At 39.5% G+C, this 23,142-nt stretch overlaps 1 protein-coding gene across 1 annotated transcript in view; it reads left to right on the top strand.

The window, feature by feature from the left end:
- Nucleotides 1-1,542: 1,542 nt before the first annotated feature.
- Nucleotides 1,543-23,142, top strand: part of CAMK4 (calcium/calmodulin dependent protein kinase IV) — a 224,195-nt gene continuing 202,595 nt past the window's right edge. The window contains exon 1 of the mRNA XM_047778407.1: nt 1,543-1,984. Coding sequence (XP_047634363.1) covers nt 1,824-1,984 — 161 coding nt within the window. The 5' untranslated portion in view covers nt 1,543-1,823. The remainder of the gene's footprint in view (nt 1,985-23,142) is intronic.

Consider the following 23,142-nt stretch of genomic DNA (forward strand, 5'->3'; position numbering starts at 1 on the left):
AACTAAGGATAGCATTCCTATAATTAATTGGTTAGATTTTTGGTTTCCTGGTTTTGCTCTTTGCCCAGGGTGGGCTGGTGGGATGGTAGTTCACCAATATGGCACAAGGACTTTCCATTGTGTCTCAGCAGCAGATTAAGAACCTGACGTAGTGTCTCTGAAGATGTGCATTTGATCTCTGGCCTTGCTCAGTGAGTTTAGGATCCCACATTGCTGTGGCTGTGGTGGAGGCCAGCAACTACAGCTCAGATTCAACCCTAGCCTGGGAACTTTCATATGCCAAAGGTGCAGCAGTAAAAAAAAGTAGTAGTAATATCTATATCTATCTCCCTCTCTCTATATATATCACAAAAGCTCTTAGGAGTAAGAAAGTAATCACTAATAGGAGAGACCATTGGACCATTGTGTTTACTATTGTAATCAGGAATGAGGACGCACTGAGAAGAATTTAGTGCATGTTGCAGGAAAGTAAAAAAAAAAAGTTTGAATAAAAATAAAAGAGTTATTTAGCCAGAAATGAGATGTGATATGTCCTTATACATGCAAAGATTTATTACAGAATATAATGACTGTTGTTCATCTTTACCAAAATCTAAAAAGAAAAAAAAATGCTCAGGAGTGTACATATAAATGATAAAGATTTAACCGGTACTTAGAAGGATAGCCTGAAAGTTGATAGGCAGACATTAGAAGGCTTATGATGGGTCGCAAATCTTGGGAAAAGGAAAGAGTTTAAATGTAGCTATCTTCTCTGTCTTGGATGATGACAAGTCCTGCCTTAAGTTGGCTTCCACAGGGCCCTTCCAGACCTGTAATTCTCAGGGTCACTTCTGTTGCTAGCCTTCTTCAGAAGTGCAAAGTCAGCTAAACATAGCAAATACCTGCTTTCAGGAGCTCCAACAGTTCCAAAGGAGGCAGTGCCAGCAGCAGCAGCACCACAGTGTCTATTATAACTGAAGACTTCATTCAAAGGTGAGTCAGGTCAGCATGGATCCAGGCACTTCCTTTTCCTTCACCTTTCACTGGCTTTAGGCACAGGAGCCCTTGGATGGGTCGGAGACCACAGAACACCCTCCCCAGCAATCACTAGAACCTTTGATAGAAGGAGGAGCAAGGGATGGCTAGTTAGCTCGTGCTGGTTGGGAGGGGCTGCCACCTAGACTTGCTTAAGAGGAGATGAGTTGCGACAACAACCAGGTCCCTTTCTCACCATCCTGCTGGCCACAAGGGCCCATGTGCTCTCAAAGCACGCTGGGGGCCCACCACTCCCAGAACGGGTATCCTAATTCGTGCAGTCCCTTCCAGGCTCCTGGCTCCTGCAGGAGGGCGTGTGAGATGATGCTCAGGTCCTTGTGCCTACCCAAGCTCCTGCATCCGGAGCCGCCCTAGCTGGCACCGCCGCAGCCACAGCCACAGCCGGAGAGGGAGAAGAGAAAAAAGGGAGGGGGGTTGGAAAGGCTCGTAAGAGGGAGGAGTGAAGGTGGGGAGGGAAGGAGCGAAGGGGGAGGGAACCTTTCTCCTGTGCCTTGCCTCCGCCTCTTCTCTCTCTCTCTGTCTCTCTGGTTGGCAGAGTCTAGGATTCTCCCTTCACACCCTCTCACAGTTCCTCTCCCCCTGCTCTGACCACCCTTCCTCCCGAGTGTGCCGAAAGGGAGGGAGTCGCAGCCGAGCGTGGCTGAGGGCGCCGGGGAGGTGGCGGTGGTGGGTGTGTGCGTGTGTGAAGGACGCCACCTCTCGCTCCTGCGTCTACAGGCGGTGGCGGGGCTTTTCGCTCCGGCAACGGTGGCGACAGCGGCCCCGGCTTCCGGAGTCCCGCCGCGAAGATGCTCAAAGTCACAGTGCCCTCCTGCTCCGCCTCGTCCTGCTCTTCGGTCACCGCCAGTGTGGCCCCGGTAACCGGGAGCCTCATCCCAGATTACTGGATCGACGGTTCCAACAGGGATGCTTTGAGCGATTTCTTCGAGGTGGAGTCGGAACTGGGACGGTAAGGCGGATGGGGGCGAGCTGAACGTAGTGGAGCCGGGCGCCCCGCTCTCAGACTTGGGCTTCTAGGGAAGCCCGCGGTGCACACAGGGGGCTGTCCCTTTCACGGCGACAGCTTCGGAGGATGCGGGTGCTGGCCTCCCTGTCCTTTGGTTTCTACCCACCTCGTGTCGGGGAGAGAGCTCAGCACCATTTAAGTGCTGGTTGGGTCTCCCTGGGAGCACCCAGGCCAGTACAGCTGGGAGCAGCAGCCCCACTCTCTCCCACCCTTCCTCCTCCTCGCCGGCTGCCACTTCCCTTGGGTGACAGTTCTCACCACACGTGGGCCCTGCTTTCCCAATTGGTGTCTTAGCTCACGATTATAGCTTGCCAGAGGGTCCTGTTTGTCTAGTTATTTTTTGGGGTGGGAGGCGGAGGGTACCTCTCCAAATCATGACAGAATTATTAAATTCGATTCTTCCTCCTTTCCCTCATCAAGCTTTCCAAAAAGCAAGTGGCACTAGAAATTAAACTTAAACACTAGCTTCCCTGCAGAGTCTGCTCAGGAGTGTTGGGGGGATGAATCATTTAAGAGAGTTGAAGGCAGAATAATGAACTAGTGTGGCTTTAAAGAAAATGCAGCACATGGGGTATCGGCAGTGGTAATTAGTGAAGAGTTCTGCTACTCTTCTTTCATATGCTGGAGTGATTTATTTATATTATGTATGCAAAAAGCCATCTCCCTGGGGTTGCGGAAATGTCCCTCATCCCTCCTCTGAAGATCCAGAAAGGTAGTGGTTTTGCCATGTGAATAATGCCATATGTCCTCATATTTTTATCCACTGAAAATTATTCTTTCCTTTCCCTTCCTCTTTTTTCATCTTTCCTTTCTGTTATCCATAGGTAAGGAGACTTCTTTTCAATGCTCATTTTAGAATCAGGCCCTTTATTGTAGGGAATCTAAAGATGTAATTTCAACAGTTAACAAGTTGAAGCTTCTATACTTAATATTTCTTTGCAATTTTATTTTCCATTCTCTTTTTTTGCTGGAGTTTAGCTAACAGCCATTTTCTCTGTTATGCTACTGGAGACTACAGGGTGAGATTCTGGATGCTAGTACATAGTGGGACTGTGTTAAGGATCACCGTTCCCCTTCAAGTTGCTACTACTGTTAATGGCTCACAGAGTGTAGAGAGTGTGTAAGAGAGGCAAAACTTGTGAATGAAAATTTAAGAGTTGACACTGTTAAAAAAATGTTTCAAAGTATTTGAGCATTGGATAATGTATATCTAAACATCTTGTTTTGGGCAAGTTTTTCTCTGCTCATTTGAAGATCTGTTATTGTGTGCATTCCCTAGTAGGTTGAGAATGAAATGTCTCCTGTAAGATTTGTAGCCTGCATAATTGTATGATGAGCTACAGTGGAGCATTGTAAACTTCTGATTAAAGTGATAATCTGTTTAAAATTGTTTACTTGGTGAGTTTTAGAAACTGCCAACTAGTAGAGGAAGTATATGATGGTGCTACATGGACTGTCCAACCATCAAATCTGTTTTCTGAGTAACGTTTACCTTAGATGCCCCTAATTGGCTCTGACCTACCATCAGTACACATTGTCTTTGTGAATAAGCTTCACTATTGGGAAGCTCAAGAAATTTCCTTTAAGGAATGGGAAAGTGGATAGAAAAAATAAACTGCCAATTGTATACATATGCAGGATCATAGATTTCCTAGGGAAAACCTAAGGAATTTGAAGTTTATTATATTTTGTAAAAAGCTTGAAGTTCATTATATTTTGTAAAAAGCATTTTCAGTGAATTTTGGAGCACAAATGTAAATCAACTATATATTGCTAAGATTCTCTGCTGTCTAGTCATTTGATTGTCATGAAAATCACAATTAACATATTTTAAGAAAAGTTCGTACTTCTCTTTTTCAGTATTCATGTATGTTAGGTAAGTTCTCTGTAGATGGCAGTATTGGCGAGGTACATGCTTATTACTCCATTTGGTTGAGACCGAGAAATATTCTTCATGACCAAAGTTTTTTTTTTTTTCAACAAAATAAACCTAAAACATAAAGCAGCCATGTTACAGATATAATTACTAAGACTCTGTAAAGCCAGAGGATGCAATAGGAGTATAATTTTAGGTGTGGACTGAGTGACAAAAGGCTTCTTCCTTCCTGCACTAGCGATAAAGTTGAGGCTCAGTCAGTTGGTTTCAAATCTTTACTCTCTTTACTCCCAGTCTTGGGCCAAATCTCCCTACCAGTGGTGACTCCAAAGCCAAAACATTTAATTTATTAGTAACACGGTTGTCATTAAGATATAAGAGAACAATGCTCCTGATGTGTGCTGCCACTGTGGTTAGTTCCTTGGTGTAGACCTTTCCAGATAAGGAACTGATAAAGTGTAGATTCAGTAATAGATTAATCTATTACAAGTAAATGTGGTAAGCTAATGACTCCAGAATTCAAGAAGATTAGACATATGACCATCAGGTCAGCATACCTTGAGGATATATTTGGGGATTTCAGGGAACAAAATTCCCAAGCTTTGAACCATCTGAAGCCCCTGGATGGTGCTGGCAGCACTGATCCACATGTAGCCATTAAGATAGGGGTAGATGTGACACCTTTCTTTGGGGAGGAAGAGAGTAAGGCAGGGGTTGAATGGTGTTAAGAGTGATTATTTAAGAGTTTCAGGCAAAACTGATTTCTTCCTCCCAAACCACATTTGAAAGTACTGCTTTGTTTTTAAAATTTGTTTAAAAGTTTATAAAAATCATGATACACCAACAAATTCAGTTCTACTTAAAAAGATGAATTGGCCATTTTCCTATTCAGGACTCCATTTCCTAGAGAGTGGTTGGTCCTTTGCCCAGAGATTTGAGAAAGTAACATTTTAAAAGGCCTTTCCAAGGAAGAAGGGAGCCTGCCTCTGTCCTAGATTCTGTCCAGTGCTTTGGCACATTGAAGGGACATATTTGTCCTGGGCTGCTCTCTGGTGAGGGTTTGGCCCTGTGTGTTCAAGCTCACATTCTGTCTTCAGTTATTTCTTGCTTTTTGTTTCCATTTGTTGTATAAGATTAAAAGAATATTTGTAACAAAATCAGATCTCTCTCCCCCTCTCCCATATACACAAGTTCAGGGAAACCAAATGAAAGATAGTTAAGATAAGAGAATGAGAGTATGAAGATCACAGATTTGAAATATTTTGAGAAAAAATTATTCTGCACACTTTTTCAGAGCAGAAATTAATTTTTTTGGAATCACTTTTATAAAAAGTTTCCATTCCACTTAACTATAGTTTCTTTAGGCTAGTGACCGTCAATACCTGCCCCTCCTGACTTGATTCACTTATATGGCAACCCAGTTTAAGTGTAATTATATAGAATCCCTTGCTCTGTGTATTCTTGCTCCAGAACCAAATAGATTTAGGTAGTGAGTCAAAGGTGTGTATAAAGTGGAAAAAGGCTTCATAAAACAATGTTTATTCATATTACTAGCAATATACTCTAGTATTTCCTCTCCTGTATTGTTTGATTTTATTCTAGTTCCTTACAAATGTTGGCTGAACCCATGTGATACTAGTAGGTTGTGACTCAGTTTGAAAAGTGCTGTTTTAGACTGTAAATCTGTATATGCCATATTATGAAGCAGAGTCCTTTTGAAAGATGCTTTGCAGACCAGTTGGTAACACTGAGTAGTGTCCACTTACATAGCTCTGTAGGAAAAAAAGTTGTCCTATCTTTACTTCCAACATTATTGAGTTTCCCTTTCCAAATATTTTCGGAAAAACTCTGGTGTCTCCATAAGACCTGCTTTGTGCATTGTATTCTGGACTGGCTGAGTAGGACAGGAGGTTAGACCAGAGGCACCTTCACTGTGGAGCAGAGGAATCCAGAGGCCTGAGCAGGGCTGTATTCTACTTGGTAACACCTAAGTTTGGCCCCAGGTAATAGCAGCAAATGCTTCCTGTAAGTAAACAGGAAAGTGTGCATTTTCTCAAAGATGGGCTCCAACCATTGCTCCTGTCTGGGGAGAAATCAGATCCTCTTCTTTCCTTCTTCTCTCCCTTCTGTTTGTTCAAACCCCTTCCCGAACCATTCTTAGCCAGTCCTTTCAGGGTCTTGGTCTTCCCCCTACATCAGGTACTTTAGGGCCCCATGGCCTATCCAGTGTATCCTCACAGCTGGCTATGCATCTCCTGCCACACACACTGTACTGGTATCTTAAGCTCTTTTGGAGTAGTGGTTTGTTTTTTGTTTGTTTATTTGTTTATCTTACTAGGAATTTAAAGTATACCTGTTTAGTCCCCTCTTATTTTTTTGTGTAACTGATACTTAGGCAGTTGACTTAGGAGCAAGGTGGGGTTGCAAGTGGGAGAATAGAAACTGGGGCTGTGCAGATTTTGCTCCAACACTAACTACAAGGTCCTGGAAGGCAGGGTCTGTGGATTTGGTTGGTTCACTATTGTGTGCTCATCCATTGTCTAGCAAAGTGCTTAGTACTCAGCAAATGCTCAGCAAATAATTTTAAGGAGAATGAAAGAATGATTATAAAATGCACCAGGCACAGTGGGCATGTGGTCTCTGTCGGTTGTGATGTAATGACCTCAGCTCTAGTGACCCCAGGGAAAGGGAAATCTGGTGACCTGTTTGTCTTCTCCCTAACACTTATGTGACTATGATCCTAATCTCACTCAGCATTGGTTTTCTTTCTTCACAGTGGGAGTATTGATAACTGCCACCTCTGTAGTTTGTAGGTGTTGAAAATAATGCTGCTTTTCTCTTGGCAGAGTGCTTTGTGGCTCTGAAATGAAAGGGATTCAGTTTCACCTTCACTATCATTTTACCACAGGCGTGTCAGAATTAGAAGTTCAATCAACTTGAATTTAAAAATATGAAATGCCTCCAAGCTATGCCAACCACTAAAGTTAATACATAGTAAATGCTAAGTTTGGAAATACTCTTATTGTAAAGAGCCCTAAAGTCAAGCGAAGATTATGACAGGATCATTACTGTAAGAGCACACTATTTTCCCATGTTTAACTACTGTTGTAAGGGTAAAAATAACTTCTCATTTGGAAAAAAAAAAAAAAAAAGACACAGGTGCTGTCTGCTTCGTTGTTCTGGTGAACTTTACTTGGAAAAAAAAAGAGAAAGAGAAAGAAAACACTAACCACAAAATAGCTTCAAAGACCTTTCTTGTAAACACTTTACCCTCAGACACATCTGTGTGGATTATGTGTTTGCAGTAATACTTTTGAGAATAAAATACTCAGTGGTAGCCAAGTAAACTGTTTCAACTACTAGTTACATTGTTGTATGTTAATGAGGTTTGTTTTTTGTTTTTTGTTTTTTTTTTTTTGGTAGCTTAAAAAATAGTTCTTTTAAGATTCCCTTTCAGGAAAGCTAACATATATAATAAAGATTTTTTTTTTCAAATTTCAAGGTTGAGTTTGTTCTGCAAAATACAGTATTTAGTTGAATCAGTGAACTGTATAATTCAGGCTTAGAATAACTTTAGATGAAATCGGGAGCAGCTAGAAGCAAGGTTTTACTGAAATATATTAATCTTCACCTTAATTATTTTTAAAAATCTATTTGGTAATGCAGGATCATCTGAAAATTTTATAGCTCCAATGGTTTAATTAGGAAGTGAGATCTATATTGATGGCATAGTATTAGCGTATAAAGGACATGTGCTCTTCAGTGTAGTCTATTTTTAAAATTCTAATTGCTAATGGAGGGCAATGGCTGTGTGGGTGATGTAAAATAATTAAAGTCTGGGTGGGAGATTTTCCTCAGAATCTTATCAGTAGCAAAGATCAAATAAGGACAGAGTGCTGAACGGGGGTGATTCATAATGATGGGCAAAGGGTAGTATGTATAGAGCTTGCTCTTGGAGTAGTTTCTCAACCTTGGCACTGTAGACATTTGAAGTTAGAAAATTCTTTGCTGTGGGATCTGTCCTGTGTGTCGTAGGATGTTTAGCAGTGTCCTTGGCCTCTGCCCACTAGATGCCAGTAGCAGCCCTGCCTCAACCATTCCCACTCCCACCAGTTGTGACAACCAACTAGGCATTAGCAAATGTCACCCCCTTTTCCTGTGGAAAACTATCAGCTTCGGAAGCTTGAAGCCAGTCTTTTGCATTATTTTCTTTTAGTCATGTAGATGTAACAAGGAGTTGAGGGATAAAATCATTTGGCTGTATTGATTATCTGCTACAACCAAATGTTTCACTTATTTTTATGTAATACCATTGATTTCTGTCATATATGTATACTACCTGTGCTGTAGTTTGCTTAATATTTTTGTTTAAATCACCTCATTTTTGTTAACCTAGATTTACTGAGAATACTCACTTTCATTAAATTGAAAACCACTATTCATGCAATAAATAGGAGCATATTGTAAAAATAAATTGCAATAAAAACAAAGCATTTCTATTAAATTGTAACTACAGATGTTTGCCTACAGAAGGCTCTAAGCCTGAGGATTTTTCTCTCTTTGTTAAAAAGGAGATTATCAAAGATTAGCAGGGTTAAAACCATAGTAGCACAAATTGAGGTTTCCTTCTTGATGTAATCTAAATGATTGAAAAATAATTGCAAAGAGAATAATGTTGACATTTTTCAATTCCTTATATAGTTCCATGCCTTTGTACCACTTCAAAGTCTTCTCTATTACAGGTCCGACTATTTGATTAACTATGAACTAGTCAGTTTATGCTGGGTTTGTATGTATGTGTGTGTGGCAGGGCAAGGGGGCTAGAGTATGAATGAATATGATGCATAAAACATGTTTGGCCTCAAGATGTATAGTCTACTGATAAGGCACTGACAGTAAATTGAATATGAGATAAATAACTAAATAAATAAAACTAATTCCAGATGGAGGTAATGAAAATTACAGCAGTCTTTACAACAGAGTGATAATTCTGACTGGGAAGATTGAGGTAACTTCGTGGAGGGTTGGACCATGAAATGTGGCAGGATTTTAACAAGATGGAGCTTTGGCGAAGAGCATACCAGATGGAAAGTACCTTCTTAAAAAAAAAAAAAAACTGGCAGAAAAATGTGGGGTATACATTTTATTTTGCAGACTTTACAAAACATTAACATTGTAATGGCATATTAGGTTGGGAGGGTAAGTTGCTATCAGACCAAAGAAAGTCTATTAAAAAAAAAATTTGTGTCAACTACAAACCAAAATTGTAAGAGAAAGTAACCATTATGAGAGCAAAAGGTGGCTATAGAATCAACTATGTCTTGGGCTGAAGATGTGGAATTCAGAACTTGCCACTAATTCATGGTGTGGATAAGTGAGGGGGGTTGATAAGACAGAACTTACCACTTTGGTTAAAAAAAAAAAAATGAAAAAAGGAACCCTCCCACAGTCTATGACTAGAATTAAGAAAGGGGAAGTGTCGGATTGAGAGGATTAAGATCAATTCCCTAGGCTGGGTAAAGAGCCAGACAGTAACTTTTTGTGGGCCACAGTTCTCTTTGACAACTCTCAACTCTTAATAATTGGGTGAAAACAGCTGAAGACAATACAGAAACCAATGCACATGGCTGTGTTCCAGTAAAATTTTATGACAGTGAAATTTAAATTTTGTGTAATTTTCACATCATAAAATGTTATTCTTCTGATTTTAAAATAACATTTTAAAATGTAAAAGCTATTCTTCAGTTGCAGACTGTACAAAAAAAAGTGGCTGTCATATTATTCCACTGGCCCCTGGTTTGCTGACCACTGATCTTGATCAGTCAAGGTAAAATTCTACTCCTTCTCAGTTACACAAGAATTTCAGGTTAAAATGATATCAAGCCTTCATTTATTCAAGGTTACTTTGACAATGTTAACCTAACATTGCTTATTCCAGTGGGCACAAACTTTAAATGCATTCTTATTCTTTTTCTACATCTGTTGAAACTAAATTGCATATTTTACTCATATAGCACATTGGCTAGCTCCATTCATCATGTGTTTGAAAATGGAGTAGCTTTACTTGAAGTGTATTTAAGTTAAATTTCCATACCATGATCAGCATTTACATTCAAATATTTTTGGAGAGTCATTTGTTTCGTATATAATAATTAAATAGTTTTCAGCTTGATCATTTTCTTATATTTGAAGTGACAGTTTTAACAAAAATAATATGCTAAATAATCTATCAATAAAAGATTTACTTCAAGTAGTTTAATTCATTTTTCTGTTTACTAATATGTGCATGTGGAGTTATCCTATATGCTATGCATATATCTCAGATGGATTAATAAAGGTCCTTTAAATTGAGATGGTTTAGGAGTTCCTGTTGTGGTTCAGCAGCTTAAGAACCCAACATGGTCTCTGTGAGGATGCGATTTCAATCCCTGGCCTCACTCAGTGGGTTAAGAATCTGATGTCACCTTAAACTCTGGCCATAGGTCAGGAGTAGGTCTTTAGCTGCTGCTCTGATTCGATCCCTAGGCTGGGAACTTCCATATGCAACAGGTACAGCCATAAAAAGAATTTCTAAAAATTGAGATTGTTTAAATAAGCATTTTTTGAAAAAAAATTATTCCTGTTTATTTTGAATAGACTTTGGAGCTGTAATAAGCCAGTCACTCATGTGTTGACTGAAGCAGAGTTCTCCAAAATGGGATGTTCATATCCAGGGGTGCATAATGGGGTACAGTATTAATTTCCTTTTCCTAATTTTTGCTTTTTTGTTTTTGAATGTTTTGAAAGAACATTATATAATGTTTCAGTAGCATATGCATGTATAAGTACATAAATGTACACAATTTGAGAGCACGTGCTCAAAAACATTTTATTAGATGATTGCTGGATCAAAGAATGGTAATTGTAAGTGGTCACTGATAAGCTTCTTTGCTTATATTTAAATATTAATATTTTACATTGTGAAAATGATTTTAAAGCAAGTACATAGATCAAAACGCAGACAAAAAAATCATAATGCAAGGTGTGACTTTGTGCAGAAAGGGGAAGTGGGTGCATATGTGCACTTGTTATGCATTTTAAGACTACCTGATGAAAGGTTTTGATAAGGACTTAACTGCTATTGTAACCAAAAAAGTCACATAGCAGAAAAAAAGAGAAAAGGAATACAGCTTGCCTCCCAAGAAGGTTAAATGAATTTTGTATTTCTTTGTTGTTGAACCCCAAATTTATATTATTTGCAAGAACCTCACTTTCAAAATACCTAACTCACTTTATGCTGAGTTTTGTCAGCTGCTGGCTTAAGCAGCTGACTGGATTTGCCTAAAGTGTTTGGTGGGCAAGGCTTGAAGAGTAGTGGGCATTAGTCACAGGATACCGAGTTTAAACCTGGTGAACAAATCCATTGTAATCTCTTACTTAAGTCATGCTTCAGGGTGAAATGTTTGAAAAGTTCACCAGTTACAAAAATATTTTTCAAAAAATAAAAAAGCCTAGACTTGAGATAACACTCTGATGAGAATGGCTTGCTAAAAAAGTAGTGCATATGACATGCTTGTAACTGTTTTTCTCTACTAGTATGTGGTAGCATTCTTTGTTAAAATTGTACTTTCCTTGATTCATGTCGTGATTATAGACAGAACTTGACTAATATTACAAGCCAGGAAAAAGAATAAGAGATAGCAAATCTGTAATTATGTTCAGATATTTATTGTTACTTGTAATGCAGTATTTGAATGATTTCTTCCCACTTTCAGTGCTTATGAACTATTCAATAGGGACTTTTGCTTGCATTTCACCCTTCATTGCACAAAATCTTACTTTTTAGTTTAGTCTGCCTTATTTCTTGCACTGTCTTGAAAGGAGAGTTAGTGACTGCTTTAACTTAGTGACAACCTTCCATTTGGAATTCTAAGTGATGTACAAAATTGTTCTTTAGTTGTGACAACTAGTCAGTCCAAGTTTTATTTTTAACAGGGTGTAAATACACTGCTACCTATTCATTCAAGTGATTTTTTTTTCAAATCTCCGTGTTAGGACAACCACTGAGAAAATAAGACTATGTTATCAAATGTAACCAAATTCAAAATACATAATTCAATAAATCAGTCTGGCCTCTTAGAGTGTGCAGTCATTTGGCCTATGAAGATTTCTTGTATGAGTGGAAACATTTTTAGTGGCTCCTGTGGATCCTTTTCCCTAAATGTGACATGTGAGCTAATAAAAATGTTCAATGAGGAAAACTTTTGAGAAGTTCTCCTGAGTGTAACCTGTATCTAGAAGTGAACTAAACACATGGTAAACAGAGCTTGACCTGTGGATGTTGCCATATTGACTGGAGTGGAAACCTGAGGAAATTCTCGGGATGATTCACAGCAAAAGGTATAGTTATTTCAAATCTTGAGACACTAAGGAAATGAAACGTCAGGACAGAGCTGAGAACCCCCCTGGGGAGCAGATGAGGTTCTGGCCTAGGCCAGGAGGGGGCAGCAGAGTGCCAGTCCCACTTGAGCTGGCAGGTGGTAGAGGGGAGTGACCCTTAGGGAGCCTCAGCCCGAGGGAACAGTTGGGCAAGGTAGCTACCCAGGAAATCTTTAAGACGAGGCAGCAAGGAGGCCATTCTGGACCTGAGAGTGGAGATGAAGGAGGACTGCTGAGCAAGGCAGGCACTAAGAGCTAAGCTAGATGGTGCAGGGTACAGGCAGGAAAACAGGCAGGACAAAATTGATACTTGATGGTTGTGCCTTTGGGCATAACACTGGACCTCAGACTCATCTGTAAAATGAAAATTGTGGTAGTATATCCATCACAAAATTGCTATGATGATGAAATGAGATCACATATGTAAAAACACTTAGCTCCATAGCTGGCATGTAAGCTTAATATCATTCCCAGACAGGACACAGGTGGGTAGGGGATCATGAATCCAAATTAAGTAGCTACAGGGGAAATACCATAGTCCTGCTTACCTGGCTCTTTTAGCGGTCTGATTCCAACTTGCCTGCCCACCACTTCTCCTAATTACCACCATGGAGTGTTCACCAGGAACTCTGTTGTAGTTTTCCTGTCTTTATGTACATTGCTAATTATTTCAGTAATACAACAAGGTAGTCATCACCAGCACCATTTTTCAGAAGAAGAGCCTGAAGCTCAGAGTGGTCAAGCAGCTCATTCATGCTTACACAGCTGGAGCTGGGAGCAGAGCTGGGATTCAAGACCAAGTTTTTGGAATACAGTGCTCCTCTTTTACCTGCCGTCCTCAAGGATTCTCCTATCTCCGTGATGTTGTGTGTGTGAAACTCTCATGGCCTGAAATGTCCTTTTTTCTAATTCCTCCAGGATAGTCACCCTGCCCCCCCCCAGGTGATAGGTTTCTCCTGCCTCCCCGCTATCATACCATGTCACACATTTATGTCTTACAGGTGAATGCTTTGTGGCCTTCTTCACCAGAGCTGCCCCCCCATAAGTGCTTCATAAGTGTTTGTGAGATAGCAAGTGAATGAACAAATATTAGAGAAATTAAATGAACAGCTTCATAAATAAGCACACTCTTAAATCTCTCTTTTTTTTAGGATATTTTCCTTATGCAGATCCTCTGCTAAAGCAGTACACTGTGAAATTACTTATTCAATGCCCATAGCCCCCTCTTTAGAATGTACCCTCTGTGGGCTGAGCCTCTGCCCCTTTGTTCACTGCTGTGTCCCCCGTCCTAGGGCAATGCCTAGTATGTAGTGGGCACTCAGTAAATGTCTGTTGAGTGAGTCAGTTGTTCCAGCCAGGTGTCTGCAGTTGAAAGCCTTTTATAACGCTGGGGGCTTTTGGTCTTTCATCAGGCTGCTCTGTCTTAAAGGACCCCTATCTCTGAATGACTGGAGGTAGTGTGACCTTCTGTGATTAGATCATCTACCTCTAAGATAACTTCTAGCCACAAGTGTATAGACATCTGTGTTTTCTTCCATAGTTCTTTACTGTATGTTGCAGAGACAGAGCAGCTTTTGGATAAGTAGGGCTCTAAGCTTCAAAGGCTTTGTAAATGTGTTAGAAGATCCTTGGATAATTTTTATTCTTACTTAGTGCTTTTTAAATGCCTCATCTCTTTTTAGAAACATGTACTCATTGTTATATTTGCTCATCTTTGCTTCCTTTAGCGGAAGTAAAAATGCTAAAAGGGACTCATTTAAAATTATTTAAATTTTAAAATGATAAAGGAATCACTTCTTTAAAAAAATTAAAAAAAAAAAACACAATTTATGACCTGTTTGTGGCCGTGCAATGATTAGCAATGTTCTCTGACATAGTCCTGATATGCACACCCTGCTGGACCCACAGGAGGGGAAGGAAAGCTAAGGAGAGAATCATGCAAAAGACAGGAGCATGAATGACCTGTCCTGCATCTGTCTCTCTTTGGGGTTATTATTTAAAACCATTCTATTAAGATGTCTAATTCTTTGGTCAAATTTAAAAAGTCACTCCTTGACTTAATTTCCAAGTAGGGTCATTAATTTTACATTCATGATTTTTATGCACCATCAAAATAATTATTCTGGTGTGTTCCCTGGTGGCCTAGTAGTTAAGGATTCGGCATTGTCACTGCTGTGGCTCGTCTTCAGTCCCTGGCCCAGAAACTTCTGCATGCCATCGGCATGGCCAAAAAATTATTCTGGAAAACCCTATCCCTATTTTTGATGACAGAGGCCAGGAGAATATGATGAAGGAAAGCACCACATAGGAGAAAGAAGGGAGAGATGGGGCTGAGGGATGGAAGAAATGTCACTCCTCACCAGGACTACTACTTGTTTTCTACACCTCAACCCATAAGCACCTCTCTGTCCCTACCTGATTTCTCTCTGTTGCTGTGGTTCCACCAGAGCCCAGGCCCACTTCATTTTCTTGGTCTCTTCCCTTTTCATAGCCTGAGTGTTTGTGTCCTCCCTACAAATTCTCATATTGAAGCCCTAACCCCCAGTGTGATGGTATTGGAGAAGGGGCCTTTGGGAGGTGGTTAGGGTGAAATGAAGTCATGAGGATGGGGCCCTAATGATGAGATCTGTGCTCTTACAAGAAGAGAGACAGGAGAACATACTCTCTGTCCTTCTGCCATATGAGAACACGGCAAGAAGGCAACTCTCTGCAAACCATGAAGAGAGTCCTCATCAGAACCCAACCATGATCTTGAACTTCCAGCCTGCAAAACTATGAGAAGTAAGTGCCTTTTGTGTAAGTCTGCCAGTCTACGATACTTTGTTTTGGCAGCTGAGCCGACCAAGGTGCCCTTATACCATTTACTTTGATCACAATCTCAGAATCTGCTTACTGTGTTACCTGAGTTAACCTAGGCTAATGTGGCAGGCAGAGCTTGAGGAAAGGGATGTGCTTTTCCTTTCCCAGATGTCTACCATTGTTGTTCTCCTAGGTGTCGGGGGATGTGGTCCAGAGACTCACTTCACAGGGAGCATAGCCCCCACATTTGCTTTATCGAGGATGGCTAGAGCTGCTGTCTAGGCACACACCTTGGTATCCACTATGCATCCTTATCCATACCTGTTGGCTTTCTAAGTGTCCGTGCCTGCCAGCTCCCAGCACATTATTTTCTCAGCAGCTGGCACAGGATTTTTTTGGTTGCCAACTAGAAGTACAGTTATTAAAAAATAAAACTTGGCCCATATTGAGTATCATATGTTTCCATCAGGATTTGAATCTGCATTCTGGTGCAACCCACACGGTCACTTGTGCACCTCCCTCAGGACTAAGAACCAGTGCTTCTCTGACCAAGTTTTCACTTGCTTGTTCTAAATGCAGTTTTTGGCCTAGAAAAACCTGTGATGCTTATGATTGGTTGAACACCAGTCTACCAACATTTACTTGGTCTTATTGAATTTATTAACTTGTTCAGTGTTTCTTTAGCACTAGGCTGCCTTCTCTGAATAGTGTTAATTTTATAGCTTAAATTGTTAATTCTCTGGAATCATGTTCGTGTTTCTTAGTTTAATGAAAACTAACGCAAACACTGAGACATGGAATAAACACTGCATGACTTCACCTGAGCTTAAGGTAATCCAAGAAAGGAGACCTTAATGTTTATAAATATCTGACTACTATTCTTTGGCATTTCACATACTGAAAACAATGTATGGGATAACCTTAAGGTTTCCCATGCCTGCAGACAAAGGAGAATTAGGGAAGTTTAAAATAATTGCTGTAGATGGTTCTTTTTGTAGAATTCTTACATTTTGCTTTACTTCTAAGAGGAGCCTTAAAATTGGAAAATACTAATCATTTTGTAGCTATGAGTTCTTATTTGTATCAACTTTAACTTTGTCATAGATTCATTAATTTTGTATTGAGAATAACTCATTCTTCACTGGAAAGTTAAATAACCAGACCCAGAATCACTGCACCTTGACTGTGGTGGAGAAATTAAGAGAAAAGTCCTGGAAATCATTTAAGGATATTAAAAAAAAAAAAAAAAAAAAGAGTTCCCGGTACTGGCGCAGTGGAAATGAATCCAACCAGGAACCGTGAGGTTGTGGGTTCAATCCCTGGCCTTGTTCAGTGGGTTAAGGATCTGGCATTGCTGTGAGCTGTGGTGTAGGTCACAAACGTGGCTCGGATCCACCTTTGCTGTGACTGTGGTATAGGCCAGCAGCTGTAACTCTGACTAGACCCCAGCCTGGGAACCTCCATATGCCGTGGGTGTGGCCCTAAAAAGAGAAGAAAAAAAAAAAAAAACAGATCTACTAAGAAATATTTTAAAACAGCCTGTAGTCTGTATATACTGGTAAAGGGAAACATATCTCATAAAAGAGATTTCTTGTATTGAAAGGATGTCACTATTAGCCATACCTAAAGAATGTATTTCTCTAACTTGGTAACTAAATAATAAAATAAAGTTTGAGATTTGGTTTCATCATACAGTTTACCCAAATAGTAAAATAAAGTTTGAGTTTTGGTTTCATCATGTATTTCTTTAGTAGCTGCTACTAATTGTCTTAGTCTCTTTGCTGCTGAAGGAATTTCTTTGTAGCATTTAAGAAAACAAATTAATAAACTTTGAGAAAGGTGTTAATGAGATACATATGGTAAGGGAAAAAATAGAGACTAGATGTCTTAGGAGATGTGTCCTACCTGACTGTCATTCAGGTAAGGGGCATTAATCATTGCTCTCTGTAAAGAAAGAGGTGATACCACAATCCTAAGTGATTGGATATCACCATCTTTCAGAAATGCCTTCTTGTTCAAGATTCTGATTATGAGTTGACTATAGGCTGACTCTGAGAATAAAAAGTGGGGCTGCAGGCCATATAAAATGAACCCATGGCTCCAGTAGATATTAATAGAACTCCCCGTGGCAACTATGATGGTGTAAAAATACATTCCAACTCTGGTACCTATTAGCTGTCTATTTTTAATGAATTTTTTAAACTGTAATGAGCTTCACTTTCCTCATCTGTAGAATGAAAATACTGGTGCCTTTCTCACAGGATTACTGCAAAGATTTTAAAAAGACAAATTATGTGGCTTTATTAAGCAAAAAAGTGCTGTGCATGTACTGCCTGAGGCTTTTTGTTTAAATAGCGATAATAGGGGTTTTTTATGTTTTGTTTTGTTTTACTATTAACCCCAGACTTTATTTGGATTTCATCAGCTTTTCCCTTAATGTCCTTCTCTTCCGACTCTAATCCAGGCAACCACGTTGCATTTAGTTGTCTTCTTTCCCTGCCTTTTCTGATAGGTGACAGTTTCTCTGTCTTTCCTTGCTTCTCATGACCTTGACAGTCTTGAGGAATACTGGACAGGTATCCTTTAAAATGCCCCCTAATTGGGGTTTGCCTATCACTTTTCCACTTGATTAACTAAGGTTGTGAGTTTGGGGAAAAAATACCACAGAGGAAAAGTGCCCTTTTTGTCACATCATATCAGGGGTACTCGAAACTACCTGACATCCCTGGTGATTTTAACCTTCATCACTTAGTGAAGGTGGTGTCTGCGGAGTTTCTCTGCAGTATAGTTACCACTTATCCTTTCCCCTGCTCTCTCTAGTCTTTGGAACAAAGTTGCAAAAGCTAAATCTAACCCACTCATGGGAGGGAGGGTGATTAAGTGCCACCTCCTGGAGCAAGGAATATCTACATATTATATTATTTGTAGTTCTTCAGTAAGGAAGATTAATGAGATATTTTAGCACTAATAACTTCGAATAGGTATAAAAGATGATTGAATATCTTATGTCATTTTCCAAAATTCTTTTAAAATATACTGCCAGCATAAATCATGCAATTAGTAACATACTCAATGGTGAGAAACTTTGAATGGGAGAAGCTGTCCCTGGCATCTCGTGCTTAGACAATGGAGAGAATTGGAGATGATGGTTTAAGGGGAAGGTGTGAAGTCAGAAACTCTCTTTAATTTACAAGGAGGTCAGTAGGTTCTCGATGGCCTATGTATGTGTCTTGTGGCCATACTTCATAATAGGAACAGTTCTCATTTCAGATGGCCTGTTCAACTTTCTGTTGAAAGACCACATAGGCAGCTTCAATGCAAGCTGTTCAAACTGACTCTATCGTCCACTCACCTCCAACAAACAGCCACTACAAAACCTGTTTTTCTTGTGTATTCCGTTTCAGTCAGTGTTACCACCATCAACCTTGGCTCCCTACCTAGGATCTGGGACACATTGTGGACTTCTTGTTCACCACTGCTAATAAGACATAATTCTTTCACTTAATAGGCATGTGATCTCTGGAACATCACTTATCCTTTCTGAGCCTCAGAAGAGGTATAATAATCTCATAAATTTATTATGGGGATTCAGTGAGATCGTGCATTATAAAGTTCTTGATGTGATATATATTCCACACATTCCATGAAGAGTTAGATGTAATGTCTCCCTCTTAAATAGGTTTTCAATTAGGAGCCCTCTAATTGGCTCCTGGTTCTTTTAGTTCAATAAATTAGGAACTCTTTCCTTGAGTATTACCCCGATGTCTTAAATATTATCTCTACTCTCATCTACTTCCCATTCTGCCTGGAAGGTAACCTTTCAAAGCCTGGGTTTGATTGTGCCACTTCTCTGCTTAGAACCATTTAACATCTTCCATCTTATCCAGGGTGGGGAACCCTTTTACATGGACAGCAGGTCTTTTCAGAACAGCTCCTCTTGCTTCCTGCCTTACTCCCACTCAGCCTACATTCTCACCTTGCGTGCCAGCCCCATCTGATGTTTCTTCTCATGTGAGTCCTGTCAGGCTGACCCATTTCAGTGTGCAGCACTTCCACTGTTCCCTCCATAAGCAGCACCCCTTCTCACCACATACTCCTTGTCTACTATATAAACATCTTTGTCCTCCTCAGGTGAGCACAGGAAACTTGGGCTGACTCAGAGGAAGGCCATCTTAAACTCTGCCCCTATAGCTTTGAGGCACTGTGGGGAAGGCTCCTTGCTCCTTCATCTTGATCAGGGCGCTTCTAAGATGGTTTCATTCCCATGTGCCTGCCCAGGCTCTGGCACAGGGAAGATTCTTGACTGCTGTGCTAAAGATAAACATTATATTATGACCGAGTTAACCTAACTGGGAATGTTACTAGCCTTGTGGGGGTCTCTATTCCTTCCCCTCTATGCCAACCATGCCCTTTCTGTTCTTTTTTTCTTTTCATCTTTTTGAAGCTTAGAGAGAATGAAGCAAGATTCAGGCAAATACAGGAAGAGGTACATAGATAATGGTTCTCTCCTCTTTTCAAAAAAGGAAACTGTTGGTGAAATTGTCAAGTCTCAAATTGTAAAAACACTGAAAATATTGTGATTACAGGTGTGTAAGACTAAAATGTGCATACATCTATACCATCCTTAAGATTCTGACATAGGTTTTTCAGGACTTGAGCTGGGTAGCACCTTAGAAATCAAGCACAGGGAGGGCACGTGTTTTTCCCAGCTCTCCAAAACTAGTTAGTAGTAGCAGTGGGCCAGAACCTTGGTCTTCTGCACTCTGATTCTGTGACACACTTTATTTCCTCATAGGTGCTCTTTAGAAACCTGGGCTTAAATTAAGCCAGTCCTAGCTCTTCTTCCTAGAACTTTCCTAAATTATTTGAGAATACAAAATTTCTTAATCTCCAGAAACTGTGACAGATTGTGGTTTCTCAATTGGCACTATTTTCTACTTTGTATGTTGTGTTTACTTTTTTTTTTTTTGCAGAGGATATAGTCTTAAAAATTAAAATACAGCAAAACTGTTAAATACTGGAAATTTTATAGTTGATTTCTTTCACATTTTATACAGTGTTCATTCACCTTGCGAAAAAAACCCTGTTCTTAAATGTATTGGGAAATCACATTAAGAGTCTCAGCATGCATGTCAGAGTGTATTCTGTTCCTGTTGGTATTTGGGGGCTAAAATTCTCTTTCTCGTACAACTCATTTAGAAACTAGTAAAAAAGTGCTCCATCTACTTTTAAATGGCCACCTATATTAAACTATAACATAAAATAAATAGCCTTTATTTGTTCTTCCTAGCTCTGGGACAATCGAATGAGCAGGTAAATTGATTAATATATTACTCCAATATTAAGCTGTACTTAGGAACTGGAAAAATTAGGGTATGTTTATGGTGCTTGCATATGTCATGAGACCAGACCGAGCCTGTTTTCTTATAGCTGGGACACAGCTGATTCCAAAAGTTCTTTATAAGACAAGTATATTGGATATTCATTCTTAATTTCATTTAATGCTGCCAGCATCTGATTTGATTTGTGTGAAATAAATATTCTTTTTAAAATTTATTTTTATTTATTTATTTATTTATTTTTTAGACCACACCCATGGCATATGGAAGTTCCCAAGCTAGAGGTTGAATTCGAGCTACATCTGCTGGCCTACACCACAGCCACAGCAACATGGGATCCGAGCCGCATTGTTCATGGCAACAGTAGATCCTTTACCCACTGATCGAGGCCAGGGATCAAACCCACATCCTCATAGATTCTAGTCGGATTTGTTTCCACTGTGCTATAAGGGGGAACTCCTGTTAAATAAATATTCTTGTCTTTTCCTCCTAACCTTAGCTATTTTTCTGACTACAGCGATGGCTGTCAGGTTTTAAATTCCTTTTACTGATAAGAAAAAAATATATTTATTGTTGATAGAAATGGCAGAAGTTTTCATTATCTGTAACAGGGAAAATTGCAACAATGTCTTATTTCTTTTATTCACATGCCTATGTCTAAGCCTGTGCTGAAGAATATAACACTAATAATAGTTAATGCTGTATCTCTTCTTTCTTAGTCTACTTCCTCTGACATGAGTCAGCAGTGCCATTTTTTAAATTTCTCTCAAACAACTTCTGCTTTGGCCCTTTCAGTCTGATTTTTATCCTCATAATTCCATTAAAAAGTGACGGGTGAGTTTCTACCTGACTTCTATCTCCTAAATTGATTCTCTGATCTCACTTTTTAAACCTCTTAACTGCCTGTCAATCTGCTGATAAGTTTTCACTTACCTTTTTAAAAGCCATAAGATGAACATGCTCTGTGTGCCATGAAATGCTGAGCATTCATGGACAAAGTTTACTGATATAAATGAAATATACCCTAAGATTCACTGGATGTGTATATCATAATCATGTGAACAGTGTTATCAGTCCCAGGAGTAGATGGTTCTCCCAAATAACTCTAATTTGTATAACCTGTATTCAGCCAAACCTCATTTTTAGTTTTATTTTTCTGTATCTATTTATAACAGGCATCAGTGTTGACAGTTTTTCCTGCCACCATGTAGAGCAGGGATTCCTAACTTTAAACTTCCATGCCTCTGTTTTAGGACTACACGACACTCCTAAAACTGAAAGTGAAATATGTGTGTAATCATTTTTTGGAGGAGAGTGACCATAACTTTCAACAAATTTTCAAAGATGCTTAAGGAACCCTGATATTAGCAATTCATCCAGACACACACATATTCTTACATCTGCTCAGAACAGTTGGGTAGTATTGAGCTTGTATTGACTTAATCATTTAGTAAACTCCTTTTCCCTCTTTTCTGTTGCCCTACCCAGTCCATTTATCCTCAAAAAGAGCTTTTTATATTCTTATATACTGTTTTTGCTTTTTCTGTGTTCCCTTTAATTAATTAAGTTACTGTTATGTGCAACTGCAGTTCAACAAGTATATATTGAAATACCCAAAAACCCAGCTCAGACTGTCTAAGTAATGGCATAGATTAATTGCCTCAAATAATTGAAGTCTGGAGGTTTTTCAGGTTTTAACATGTGGTTTTACTTGAACCACAGATTTATTTATCCTCATTTCTTTTACTATTGCCCTCCTACATATGTAGGCTTGTCTTCGTGCCAGTTTTCCTCATGGTGGCAAAATGCTGCAGTTTGAGTCGTGGTGTTGGCAATTAACCATCTCATCCAGGACAGTAGGAGTCTTTCATTTCTTTTACCATTTAATAAAGCAAAATCAGTGTGGTTAAGGAGATGTCTTGGAGATCGAGGAGGTGCATTAACTGACATAAGCCTGTATTACCACCATACCTAAACAGGTGACAAAGAGAAAGGAGAAGAGATTACTGTTTTTGGTTAGTGTCAGGCAAGGTCTACTTTTAGGACTCTGGCCATTCCACCTTGGGTGTGAGTGTGGGTACTGCTAGGAAAGATTCTGAGCAACAGCTAGCAACATTTATTATGCCCCTTAAATTAAGTGGGGTTCAAGCATAATGTTCCTGGTGTCTGATTACTGTTAGGCTGTGAAAGATAGGATTTACTGCTGTAGAAAATGGGACTTTATTGTATTCCCTAAAGAAAGTTTGTGAAACATTAGTTCCTTGGGATGTTTTATCAATCAGAGTCCTACCAGAGGAAAAAAAACAGTAACACATACACATGCACACATGCGCAAAGATTCATTTATTTTAAATAATATTATAAAATATAAGTATTTATTTACTTCTGGAATTTGCTTTATGTGATATGGAAGCTGGCAAGCCCAAAATTTGTGAGGCAAGCACTAGAAACTCTTGAGCCCGAGATGATGCTGTAGTCTTGAGATAGACTATCTTATTTCTCAAGAAAAGCTCAGATTTATTCTTCAAGGCTCTCAACTGGTTGGATGAAGCCTACCCACATCATTGAGGATAACCTGCACTTTAATGTCAACATTAATGAGATCGCCGGAATACCTTCACAGCAACATCAAGACTGGTGTTTAGTTGAACAATAGACTACTATAGCCT

This window comes from Phacochoerus africanus, chromosome 4 (genome assembly GCF_016906955.1).
Source record: "Phacochoerus africanus isolate WHEZ1 chromosome 4, ROS_Pafr_v1, whole genome shotgun sequence".
Classification (NCBI taxonomy): domain Eukaryota; kingdom Metazoa; phylum Chordata; class Mammalia; order Artiodactyla; family Suidae; genus Phacochoerus; species Phacochoerus africanus.